The sequence below is a fragment of the Phaethon lepturus genome, unplaced genomic scaffold, assembly GCF_000687285.1.
Source record: "Phaethon lepturus isolate BGI_N335 unplaced genomic scaffold, ASM68728v1 scaffold35730, whole genome shotgun sequence".
NCBI classification, from domain to species: Eukaryota; Metazoa; Chordata; class Aves; order Phaethontiformes; family Phaethontidae; genus Phaethon; species Phaethon lepturus.
In genome coordinates this window covers 5,325-18,249 of record NW_010510488.1, presented here as the reverse complement: position 1 = coordinate 18,249, position 12,925 = coordinate 5,325, and the positions used below count along the sequence as shown (strand labels likewise).

Below are 12,925 nucleotides of genomic sequence, written 5' to 3'. Positions count from 1 at the left end.
GCTGAATCCCAGAGCAATTTATGGGCTGGCTCTGTTGTAATAGCATGACTGATCAATAATATGCGGGTCCCTCAAGCGTGAAGCTTTTACGCTTTTCTCTTCTTTTAGTACGGAAAAGAGCAGCTCTGCATCATTTTAGGCCAGGAAATGAACTGTTCAATATCCAATAGAAACAAGAGTGTGCTTACACAAACTGAGATTGCTGCAGGAAGCAGTGATACATCTTTCTTTCCTGCTTGTCTGAAATCTGAAAAAGAGATTTTGATTGTTTCTATTTTGGTGTTATATATTTTTTTTTAAATTTCATAGTATTTGATAAATGATCTGGGTGTCATGGCTAAGTACACTTAGCTAGAGGCCAGGCATCCAAATGTAGTTACGTCTCCTGAATCAGCATTATACTTAGCAGGGAATGGGGAAATAAAAGTTTTGAAGAGATGGGGAGAAGGGGAAAGAGCAATGTATTAATGTAATTAGAAGGCACTGCTGTATCAGTTGATCTTCTTTCTTAAAGCCAAAACCCTGCCAGTACTGCAACATAATAGCAGCATTTATCGGAAACAAGTGCCAGCGCTGCACAAACTCTGAAAAGAAGTATGGACCTCCGCACTCCTGTGAGCAGTGCAAGCAGCAGTGTGCGTTTGACCGGAAGGATGACAGAAAGAAGGTCAGTATCTCTGTAAAAGGAGGCCGAAAAAGTAAAATGTCTGATCACAGTGATTGTTGGTCCATCTCCTTCACATATTCTCTGGCATTTCAAAAGGGGGTGTCTCTTGGTTGTAAAGTATTTTTCTGGAGTTGAGCTTTGGTGTGGGAGCTGTGCTTTGGAGCTGTTTAATCTTTGAGCCCCTCTGCTCCTTTGCCAGATCTACTGAGAAAAATTTCTTTAATTTGGCCTAAGGGCAGGTGGGCTGGCAAAGGAGAAGGGGCCTCAGTGAAATACGAGGTGCCTCCTTGGGGAGAGGGATGGGAAACAATATTTGTGCTGTAGCCTGCGGAGCTGGAAGTGTCATACTTCCACCAGGAAACCTATTTCATGGCTTCTACACACCCTTTGCTTAAACAATGTAAGTGTTCCTTAGGAGGTATGTATTTCTGCTTCCTGCGGGCTATAAAGATCTGTTGTTCATTTTGGATGCTGCACTGATAATTCCTGTCCTGCTGATTCCCCTTGAGCCGAGACCCTTGCTGTTTTGGTCTCCAGTGACCGCCCTGTCATGTACCATTCCTTGGCATTGCTTGGACAGAAATCCCACTAGAGTTAGCCTGTCCTGGTGAATGGGTGCTGTAAGACAGTCTGTAAGCAAAGCTTGGCAGAGACTGGAGTTACAGTAGATGAGCTGCTATTAATAAGTACTGTCTGTATTGTACCAGCCATGCAAGATGCACTCCTTAGCCTTTCCAGGCACTCAAGGGATCCTTTTTGAGTCGCTGCTCGTTCATATGTGATCTTAAGCCTGAAGGTGCTTTTTGTCTTCTTGCTGTTTGGTTTGTGGACAGGAAGCAAACCCAAAACTTCTCTCACTCTCTTTCTCTCTCATCTTCCAGGTGGATGGAAAGCTGCTATGCTGGTTATGCACGCTATCCTATAAACGGGTCCTACAGAAGACCAAAGAGCAGTGCAAACACCTGAGCAGCTCTTCCCGGGCAAGCCTGCAAGAGAAGGAACAATACAGTAGGCTCAGCAGTGGCAGCCACTATAACAGGTAAGCTGCACAACCTCCCTAGGTGCACTTCCTAAAGTAACTGGGAGAAGGTCCTGGGGGCTCGGTACCTTGGTGATGGGTTTTGGCAGTTGTTTGTTGTTCAGGAGGATCTGGCGAAGTCAGGCTTTGCTAGTTTGCAAACCCCACTGTTCTGGCATAGACTTGTAGTCCAACACTGCTTCTTAGTGACTCAACTTACTGAACTTGTACATGATTAAAGCTAAATTGCATTTGTAAAATTTAATGATTGAGATGTAGATTTGAAGCGTGAGTTGTTCACCTACCCACTGATCTGATTAACGCATTGTTTTCTGTTTATTTTTAGTCTCCAGATACTCTGCAGGGAATGAATTTTTTATCATTCTTTCTTGCACTAGGAAATCTTGTTTTAATAGGTTCAAAGTGGGTGGGAATATTTATCTGCTTCTCTGTCTTAGACTGCAAGTAATTCAGGTTCTGACATACAATTTCCTGGTTTTTCTAGCCAGAAAACCTTATCCACCTCTTCCATTCAGAATGAAATCCCAAAGAAGAAAGCCAAGTTTGATGCCATATCTGCCAATGGTGACAGGTGAGCCTGTTACATGGGGAAATTGTGGGTGGGCGGTCTTGTTTGCTAAGTTTATCTGAGTTCTGTGTGAATAGCAGGAAACTCTTAAGCTAGAGCAGGGACCTCGAGGGGCTGCATTAGCAGCTTTCCAGAACCTGGCAGGCCAGTGTTACTTGGCATTTAGACATAGGTTTGAAGAAGAAGAGAATACCTAGTGCCTGTGCCTGCTAGAATAGCAACTGCTTGTTGGCTGAGCTCCCCAACAGTTAGAAAAACCACAGCCAGATCAGCTTCATCCTCTCTCTGCGGTTGCAGGGAGAGGGGGGCTGTTGGCTGCGCTGTAGAGTCGAGGTCTGCAGGTTTTGTGCTTTTGGGGCTATCAGACTGATCTGCAGGGAGACAGCCTCAGAGGAGAGGATCAAGACCCACCTCCCATTTCCCCTCCTGCCTTCTGTGGGAGGGACAAGCAGTCAAACAGCTTTGCTTGAAAGCATCTGCTCCCATTTCTACTGTCACAGTTTGTGCTGGATTATGTTAATGCCGGCTGCATGCACAGCAGAATGGGAGTCGCTAGCAGAAACAGGAGATTGAGATGGATTTTTATTTGTTATGGTCTTGTACATGCATATTTTCATTCCTGCCTTTCCTCTCTGATTCTCAGCGTTCCTTCCTCTCCCGAGATGCTTTGTCCCCCTATCCAGAGTGCCCCGTCCACGTTGGCGCAGTGGGCTGCTTCCCAACAGAGTCTCGGTGCCCACCATTGTCCTGTTTCTCAAGGCACTGACATCCTGAAGTGAGATCACCTGTTGTTTTCTCCCCCGTTGCCCTCCCTCCCTGGGAACTGCCTCCTACATGGAAACTGTCCCTATCGATGGATCCCTTTCCAAACAGCCCTGAATTGGGAGCACGGACCAGAGCATAGGCTCGTTAGTGCCAAAGGGTCTGTTAAAGCTACTGGTAATTAATCAGTCACTACCTACCTTGAATGTCTTTTCTTTGAGATCACAGATCACATCTCTCTTATAATTACTATTGACACCTTGTCAATGTTTGTGAAATGCTACAGTGGGAACTAGAACTTAAATAATTTTGTAAGGTGGTGATTCCCACAGAGTGATCTAGAAGACCATTTATCATCTGAACAGTGTTTTCAGTTAAAAGTTGGAAAAATGTAAGGATTAACTGTGGCTTGAGAGCTGCAGCTGAGCACGGAATGGTCAAAGAATTCATCTGTCTGCCTTTAGTGCTGGTGGAGCCAGAGGACTGGAGACAGGTCCCTGGTAGAACTGGTGCAGCCCATCAGTATTGCTGCAGCTTTCCTTCTAGAGCCCTGTTAAAGCTCCTGCTCACCTACTGAGGCCGCTCTCTGAGCTATAGGACAGCACCAGATATTTTTATCGGCTCGCTAAAGCCTGGGATGAGACCTAACAACTCCTTGTAATACCCCTGCTGGCTTGCAGATATCCATGCGGCACAAGGTCCCATGCTCTGGCATTAATTGCTCAGCCATTCGTTTGCAAAACGGGAGCATGTATTAAAGGAATCAAATGCCTTCATTTCTGTTTGCTCTTGTGTCAGATGTTGTCAGTCTGGCTCCTGCCAAGGCTGTGGTCCTTGCCACAGACTTTTTTTGATGAATCCCAGTAACAAACTGTAATTTTAGCAACTACTAAAGAGCTCCAGCAGTGTGCTGTGGAAAAGGCGAGCTGCAGCTGCCTTAAATAGACACGTGGCTGCATTTCTTGAGTAGAACAATAATGGTAGTTCATTAAGTGTGTTTTTGGAATTGCTGGGGGTTTTTTTGGTTTTTTTTGTGAGGATGAACCCCCCCAAAACCTTCCCCTCTTGCACCATTTTATGTAAGATTGTTCCCCTCCAGAGTCAGCCTGGAGCCTGGGTCACAGCCTGAGTATGGAGTTAGGGTCTGCCATAGCGCAAGGCTTGTTTTCATCATCGGCGTGGTCTGGAGCGGGGTGATACACAACCAGCACCTCTTCGCTGCTGAGATCAGAAAGATCAGAAAGTCACAGCTTTCTGTACAGTGTGTCTTGCATCCAGCCAAACTTCTGATTCAGGCTTCATCTGGGCAAAATTTGGGCATACCTGAACTCTGTTAAATTTGGCAGCACCCCCAAGAGGGCCCAGCTTATCTGAAATTGTTGATCCTTTGCAGATACAATAGGAATTCCTTTACCGTGTCTTACTGAATTTCCGCTGTATGGTTTTTTGTTTACCTATTTCAGAGTGGACATTGCTCCCAATGGCATGGGGACTGAACAATTTCCAGTGGTCCTGGAAAAAGAATTAAAAATTAGCTATTATAAATAATTATAAATGAAATAATGGGTGGCATTGAATGGCTCGTTCTGGGTGAGCTCTGTGAGGACCTAACAGCACTGGCCTTGCTGTGCACGGAGTAGCTTTCCCCAGCAATGACTCTGAGTGCAGTTTGCAGCAGACCTTGCCCTACTAATCCTGCTCTCCTGGGCTGCCCCTGCGTGTGTGAGCACCCCGGCTTCCCCTCCAGCCTCTGGTGCTGTGCTGGTCCTGATTTGCGCAGTGCTTGGTGTCCCCATCCTCTTGTGCAAATGCTGCCAGAAGTGTTTTTATGTTACAGGCTCTGTGGATGAACACGCTGCAGTCCCTTCTCCTGTGACTATAGACAAGGTGCTAAACTATGCTTTTAACACCGGGCAATGACGAGCGCTGCTGGCTGGGAGAGGGCGGTGATGCCGGAAGATGCTGAGCAGCAAAGTTCATTTAGTAAAAAGATTCTCATTTGCATGGAAAAGTCCTGGTGTACGCTTAAAGCACTGGGACTTGGGCTGAAATGCGCCTACTTTCAGTGGTGTTGGAGGGAGTGTGAGTTCTGATGCTGGTTCCTATTGGTCTGGATGGATTTTTGCACATGGGAGATACTGGATGCTGATTCGGTCAGCCTGGTCTGCACCTTTTTATGCTAGCCTGAATTGAATAGCAAAATCTTTAAGCTTGGCATTTGTTTTGCCTAATTTCAGCCATTTAACAGGTGAGGAGTTTAAGGCAGTCATTTCGGTTTCCTTAATGGAGACAGGCAGGTGTCTTTGGAAGCTCTGTTTTCTTCTCTGTCTCCACTGAAAGCAATGGCACCTCATCAATTCACTTTAATTAGAGGCATGAATGGTAGACTGTTCAAACATGGTGAGCCCATGTCCCCCTGACTTATCCCAAGGGGCTGGGATCCTGGGTATGGAGTTTATTTGTAGGGGAAATGGCTTTTTTTTGTTTGGTTGATTGTTTTAATTCTTAATCTGTTTGTCAAAGGAATGGAGTGACTTGTATTTGGCAGTTTTCCTTCTAATTTTGGAGTCTCAGGCTGCTTCCTTAATGTGGGGTTAAAGACAGAGAAACCTTTCATTACTAACTTGTCACTCTTTCAAAAAAAAAAAAAAGAGGGGGGAAAGGAAAACTACTTCTTTAATTAGCACCTTGACACATTTGAGGGTGCATTTTGCAGCAACTGGACAGAAAAATACCTGCCTGTTCTCAGATAACTGACAGGAGGGTGCTCTGAGCCCACTGTTACCCACTTGTGGGTGCAGACCCCAGGGGCAGGAGGAGGCCCTGGCAGCCCTGGGGTCGGGTAGTGGGTGTGTGGAAGGCTGGTGGCCCGCCTGTCCCTTCTCCCCGCTGGGTGGCAGGGCTGGCTCTCACCTTCCTGGCTCCACAGCATGCCCTCCAAAGGAGTTGCCAGGGAGAGAATTTTTCCTGCTGGAGCTGCTCAGAGAAATGTGGGCATCTCCCCACACTCTTTATCACCCCAGGATATGGCAGGAGGGAAGCTTGCCTGAACAAAGGAATGGTGTAAGCAAGAGTTTGTTTTTAGCCGGAGGGAATCGGTGAGGAAGCCTTTTTTTCCTTTGTGAAGGCTGCCTTTTTTTTTTCCTCCTTTCTTTCTGTCCTCCCCAGCATATTTGCACTGAGTGGAAAATTAAAGCTACTGTTAGTAATACACTTGCATGCAGAAAAGTGCTGGAGCACCCACCATCATCTTGCATAGCCTCCACTTGGGGAAACTGTACTCGGGAACAGTTTTTAAATGGAGTTATTCTCTGCTAGTGTGTGTGTATGAACCTCTTCTGCGCTTGAGAGCAGCTCAGCGTGACAAGCACTGTGCTAGATCTGGTGTACCCAGAGACCTGCCGCATCTTATGGTGTGGGCTCTGCTGTCAGCATGTTTTAACCGTGCAAGACTCTTCCACTGTGAGCTGTCTCCTGCAGACCCTCAGTTCTGAGTTTTCCTTTGCCAAGCTTTCACTCCCAGTACTGCAGGGCTATCCTGTGACTTTCAGATCTGTGAAGCTGTCCCTGCTTAGTTTCCCTCTGAAGATTCCCAGCACAGTGGTAGAAAGAGCCTTTTCCTCTGCCACATCCTTGCCAACCAGTCCAATCAATGCAGACTGTGCTTTTAATTAGAAAATGGATTATTTCCAGACTCCAGAGGAGACCCCTGTGTGAGGTGAGCAGCTGGTACTCTGCCTCGGTGTACTGATGGGGGACTGGAAGCGTGGAGGTGGCAGTGTACTTGAGAGAGGCAGTGATTCGGGTTCAGACCGTGCCTTCCCCAGCTGGCTGTGGCTCCCAGCTTTAGAGCTGAATGCAGGCTTTAGGACATGTGTTGACCTAGTCTGAAGGTTTAAAAAAAAAAAAAGTCAGGCTTCAGGTAACCCTGGCTATTTATCTTTATAGCGTCAGTGCTGTCTGATAACGGCCAGACTTGAAGTAATCTTCTACATGAAGCTTTGTTGCCTTATTATTGTTAAATTTTTATACGGCAATTTTAGGTGTGTGCAGCTGGGAGTGTGCTGCCCTTTTAGCACCAAGAGATAAAAATCAGGCTTACCATTACAGCAGTAAAGAACAGAAGGCAGGCAAAGATCAGGTGAGCTCCCTGGGCCTGTGGCTGCAGCTTATCCTATCTTATGATCTGAAATATTCCTGTAGCATAAGACTGTGTGTGGCTGCCCAGATCACTGGGTATCTTGTAGGGAGATTTGTGAATTAGTGCAGGAGAGTGACTTGTGTCCAGGTAAGTTTTTTTCAGCTGGTTGCTTAGGTTTAGAGTACCCGGTGGTATACAAATGGTGTGTTCAGCTATTTCTCTCTCTTTCTGGAGAGAGTCTTTCCTGTTCTGAAGTGGTAATGAAGCTTCTTCCTAAATTGCTGTATCATTGTGGAATCAAAGTACAAAAGTCCAGCATGTCTTTTTACCCCTTTTCCCTGCTGAGGACAGTGCTGACTTTAATCTAAGTGTCTCCCTTTGCTTTGTTTGTTTAACTTGAGCTTATTTGTTTCTCTTTCATGTTCCTTCCTTGCCAGGATGTTTGTTTACATGTAGCGAAAAGCTTTGCTGTACATCCAAGGACCTCCTGTGAGCGAAGAGGGTTCCTAAGTCATTGCATAAAGTTTCATTAGCTCTCTGATGGCTATCCTCAACTCTTTGGTTGGAAAAGGCATCCCTGTTGCTTGAATGGTTGTGCAGATGCTGGCCAATGGTCACCCATAGCAGTCCCATGTCCCTGCTGATCGATACCTCAGACGTAATCCCTGTTGCCTGTCATACCATGTGTTTCCCAAATTCCATGTGACAGCCAGGGCAGGGATACAGGTAACACCTGCATTAAAGGAGTGTTTGGAGGACACGATGTATGTCATGAAATGATTCCCGTTCTCCTTCGAGTGCCATCTGTGGGAGTCTCCCTGCCTCAGTGAAGAGGAGGGGTCGTGAGGAGAGTCTTTCCCTCTTTCTGTTGCAGTTTTTCTCCGGACCTCGCCCTGGACTCTCCTGGCACTGACCACTTTGTTATCATTGCCCAGCTGAAGGAGGAAGTGGCTACTTTAAAAAAGATGCTGCACCAGAAAGATCAGATGATTTTGGAGAAAGAGAAGAAGGTACGGCCCTCGGCTTGCTTCCCCGCCCCCAGCATGCTGACATGTTCACACAGATCATGCTCCAACAGAGTCTGGCTTTTTATCTTGGAGTGAGCAAGAGAGTTTTTGGCTGTTCCCAGGCTGCCTCCTTTCCAAAGTTGAAGAGGCTTTCTGGACCCCCCCAGGAGATCTCATTTCATAAAGGGTCATTTTCTGACCACTGTCTCAGAGACCTCTGAGTGGGGGAAAAACTGAGAGAAAACATGGTGCTCCTTGGAGAAAGACAGTCCTGGCCGCTCCTGCTTCTCTGAGCCGCTCGGTGATGTGGTTCTGGTCTCGTTGCACTCCCCCAGCCCACCCCAGCATGTTTCTGAACTCATCCAGTCTCACACAACTTCTGCAGAGGCATTCTCTGTGGCAGGGAGCATCTGGGGTGAAGGCATTTATTTCTTCTTCCAGCTCACTTGCTCCTTACTGGTTTATCTGCAGATCACAGAGCTGAAAGCTGACCTGCAATACCAGGAATCGCAGATGAGGGCAAAGATGAACCAAATGGAGAAGACGCACAAGGAGGTCATGGAGCAGTTACAGGTGACAGCATTTTTGTTTTAATTTGCTGAGCTGTGCTGTACCCAGGAGTGACTGAGGACACTCCTGATCACAACACCCCGTGTTCTGCACACACAGCTCTGCTAATGCTTCTCAGCCCTATCCTACAGCCTCTCTGCTCTGCCAGGCAAGCCCCTCCCCAGCTCTGTACCAGGCTGCGGTGCATCGTAACCCCTATTTATATCTTCTTGCTGCTCTCCCCCTGGGTTCAGACTTACTGTATTGTAAAGTGCTGTGTTGTGTCCCCTGTGGACTAGACGGGAACCATCAAACTCATTTTACCTATTGCCAAAATCAGGTTTGAACCTGTTTCTCCAGACTGCAGAACCTTTGTCAGCTCCCTGTACCACGTAGCTCTTAATATGATTTATGTGACCAGTAACCAGAGAGAACAAAGCTCAAAAAACAATTGGCAGTTCCTTTTGCACTGTATCTCTGTAGTCCAAATAAAGAAGTCCCTGAGCTGGAGGGAACAGGGAGAGCAGGATTCCTGTCATGGCCATGGAAACACGAGGCAGACTATCAGCATGAATACAGTCTGAGCCACTGAAGTGATTGGGTCAAAGGGGAGCTGGTTACAGGGAAGAAATCAGACGCAGAAATGAACTTTGCACCCTTTAATTACTCTGGGGTTTATAATGACCTAAAGCCCTAGTGATGAGAAATGGGAAGGGATAAGACAAAAGGCTTATATTCCCGCTGAGAAAACAGCCCCTCCTCCATCAGCGCACGCCCAAGTTAATTATCGGAACGGAAGACAGGTTTTGGAGCCTACAGTTGCTGTCAGAAAGCTGGTACCTGTGAGATTCCCTTCACAATACACATTCTTAAGCACTGTAAGCCTGCCTGAAGGTTGGAATATCTGCGTGCGGTGTGCCGAGGGCTGGATGTGCTTCCTGCTCCCCCTGAGCTGGCGGCACGCGTGGTTTGTATCTGAGGGACTGAGGACAGCCAGAGCCTTCTGTCTCTGTACTGCTTTATTGATCCTGCACTGCCTGTGTCAGCCCAGAGCTGCTTCTATCTCATAGCTTTGAGAGGCCTGCAAAGAATGAGTTGGTGTTCTTGCTCCAGCTCTGAATAGACCATTAGCGCAAACCACCACTTTTTGATTGCCTTGAGAGCCCGGGCTGCGAGGTCGAGGGCTAACTGGGAGATGACCCCCCTCCTTGCAGTGGTTTCCCAAGGCAGGGCACGGCGGTCGCTCGGTGTGCGTGGGAACAGTATACCCTGCTGCTGCCTTTGCTCTAGCGCAAAGAGGACGTCTGCCTTGAAAGCTGTCAGACACCTTCCAACAGCCTTAAACTTGCTCAGTTCTGAAAAGAAAGAGGAAGCATCAGATCCACGAGCAGGTTTGCCTGCAGCCACCTGCCTTTCTGGGTGGAGAGGGGTTTGCATGTCTGTCTCCTGCTGTGCTGTTCTGTACTTAGCTCGGACTGGGACTGCCCTGAACTCGTTCTCTCTGGTGTCCGAATGTTTTACTTCAGCTGGTATTGACTGAGGCTCTGGAAACTTTCTTCACTGATTCCAAAATAAAAGTTCAAATCCTCTTGGTGTACTGTAGGTGCCTTGAAGTGTTCATATGATTCACTTTTTGATCATGCTCTTGGTTTTTATTATTTTGTCTTGTCTTTTCATGGGGGGAAGCAGGGGCGCCTGTATTCTTCCAGGCTGCAGGAGACAAAAGAAGCTGCTTTACCACATGCAGCACTGGAGCAGAGGGCTTAATTCCTCTAAAACCCCTTTGCATATTCATTCATTCACTGGAAGCTAATGCAGAAGACTTGTGTCTGGCTTCACATGGGTTCTACCACTTATCCTACTGCAATAGCATTATTTACTACATAGGCTGGAGGAGAGTGAGCTCAAAAGTTTGGTAAAAGCGGCTAGAGAGCCTTGTTCATAAGTTGCCATGATTTTTAATTCAGTGCAAACCAGAGAGACTGCAAGTTGTTACATGTTGGTGCTCTGATGGGTTTGGAAAGCTCCTAGCAGGGATGCAGGGTCAGTACCGCGCTGAATCCTGATAAAATATTGGTGGCATGTGAAGAAACCAAGGGTGAAGCAAAGCTGGAGAACAGTGAGCTGCTCCACCCTGCTTTTTTGATATAAGTGGGAGTGTGGGGTAGGGGAAGTTGGCCCTCAACTCGCTAAAACAAGAGTCAGGATGGGGGCTTGAGTCCCCAGAGTTTTACTCCGCTGCTTCTCACCCTGTCAAAGCACGGTGGCTGGTGAAAGGAGCAGGAAGGAAAGCCAGTCCCGCTGCCCTTGGTGAGTGTCCCTGGCTGGTTTAATGCGAGTTGCGCATTTGTCACCTTTCGCCGTGGAAGCTGTTAACTTTCAGCCCGCTTCTCAGTTACAGCGGGGGGACGCGAGGGGGAAGGGGTGGGAAGAGCCCTTTCTAGGTGGTTAGAGATGAGATGCTGGACTTGAGCTCGTGCTGTGATGCCGTGCAGCAACGTCTGCCTCCTTTTTCATCTGTGCGCAGGATGCCAGCAGCTTCTGTCCGGGCAATTCTAGGATCCCAAGAACTAATGATGATCCGTGCCATTAAATACCCATTTTCACTGTGTTTCCAGGCCAAGAACAGAGAACTCCTGAAGCAAGCGGCTGCCCTATCGAAGGGCAAAAAGCCTGAGAAGTCGGGAGCAATAACCTCCCCTTAAAACCAAACCCCTAATCTGGGAGCTTTGCCCAGCATTAGCCAAGGAGTCTAGGAGGCCTGCCTGATCGCTGGAATCCAAAACCTCAGTGTTGTCACTTATCCCACTGCCGTGGACTCGATGGAAACGCCTGGTGTGTTTTGCCTTTCGACAGCATGCTTGAGCGTGTCTGGTTTTGATCTCTGAATACCGGTCTGTATCACGGTGATCCACGGGGAGAGGTCCCAGCCATCCTAAATTTCCCCCCGCCCCGAAGTACTGTTTTCTGGAAGAAGTTGGGGTTGTTTTTTTTTCCTAACCAGTTACTACCACTGCCAACCCTTTCTATTAGCAAACAGGAGCCTGCTGCATTAGAGACTTCTTGCTGGTTCCCAACCTGCTGCTGTGAGGCAATAGCCGTGGCCAGTCGTTACGCAGATAAGATGGGAGCTGCGTGTGGTGGGAGCTTGATTTTTCTTGAACTGTTCCCTCTTCAAAAGGAAGCCGATAAATCACCAGCCCAACAGACGTTACTGGAAGGTTGTGCCACTGCTGAGAACAGTTGATCCAGCTTTTTGAAGATGCTTCCAAAATGGGGGCTATGTATTTATCTTGGAAGGTTTTTGTTTTGTTTTGTTGGGTTTTTTTCTTATTTTCTATGTCAACTTGGCAAACCGAACTGCCTGGTTTTGTGTTTTCTTGTTTTGTTACGATAGCTTTTGGGTTGGGAGCCAGAGTGTAATGATGCAGACCCAAACCCACCCCATATTCCCCCCGGTGCCCTGGTTACTTGGTGACCTTTGGGGCTTTGATGACTTCTGCAGCTTGGTGTGATCAAGCGTCTCTTACTCCATTTCTTTACACCAGGAGAGGTCAAGGCTTGGGTGTTGCCTCGGCTCCCCGCAGTCCATGGATCGAGCTCTCCCTCTTCTTCCCCCTTTCCCTGCCCCATTGCTCCTTCCCAGATGCAGAAATAGGGGTCAGGTCGGCTCCAGGACAGCGCTTACTCAGGCAGCGACCCAAGCCAGGGACCGTTTCTCGGGGCTCTCCAGGGACATTTCTCACTGCCGATTAAAAGCCAGCAGAACAAAAGGGCTATGAAAGTTCCCTGCAAGAGGGATGTGCTTCTCAGAAACAGCCCAGAGACCACCGACCCTCTCAGCGAGGCCAGCTGGGGTGGGCACTCCCCGGGCTCTGTCTGCAGTGCGTCTTTTGGGGGGCAGCAGGAGGGGTGGGCGGAAAGCCTTCCCCGACACCCCGCTCCCTCAGGGTGTGAAGAAGCATCTCGGGGTTTGCAGACCTGCGGGGCAGAGGAGTAGGGGATGAAACCTTAGTCTGGAGCAGCGCTGAAGGTAGGTAGTGAAGAGGAGAGATCGTCCTTTTTTGATGCAGGGCCGGCTGCTCTGTCAGGGTTTTTATTAAGCTTTTAACTAGAGATTGTGATTTTTTTCATCCTTTTGTTTTTTTTGTTACTAAAGATGACTTTACTCAAAGGCACTTTTTTTTGATGA

At 47.8% G+C, this 12,925-nt stretch overlaps 1 protein-coding gene across 1 annotated transcript in view; it reads left to right on the top strand.

Annotated features, from left to right (window-relative positions):
* FAM76A (family with sequence similarity 76, member A) overlaps positions 1-12,015 on the top strand; it is a gene marked incomplete at its 5' end in the record, with an annotated part of 13,021 nt that extends 1,006 nt beyond the window's left edge. The window contains 6 exons of the mRNA XM_010297281.1: positions 515-667; positions 1,549-1,706; positions 2,191-2,277; positions 8,052-8,187; positions 8,656-8,757; positions 11,352-12,015. Coding sequence (XP_010295583.1) covers positions 515-667; positions 1,549-1,706; positions 2,191-2,277; positions 8,052-8,187; positions 8,656-8,757; positions 11,352-11,438 — 723 coding nt within the window. The remainder of the gene's footprint in view (positions 1-514; positions 668-1,548; positions 1,707-2,190; positions 2,278-8,051; positions 8,188-8,655; positions 8,758-11,351) is intronic.
* Positions 12,016-12,925: the final 910 nt, after the last annotated feature.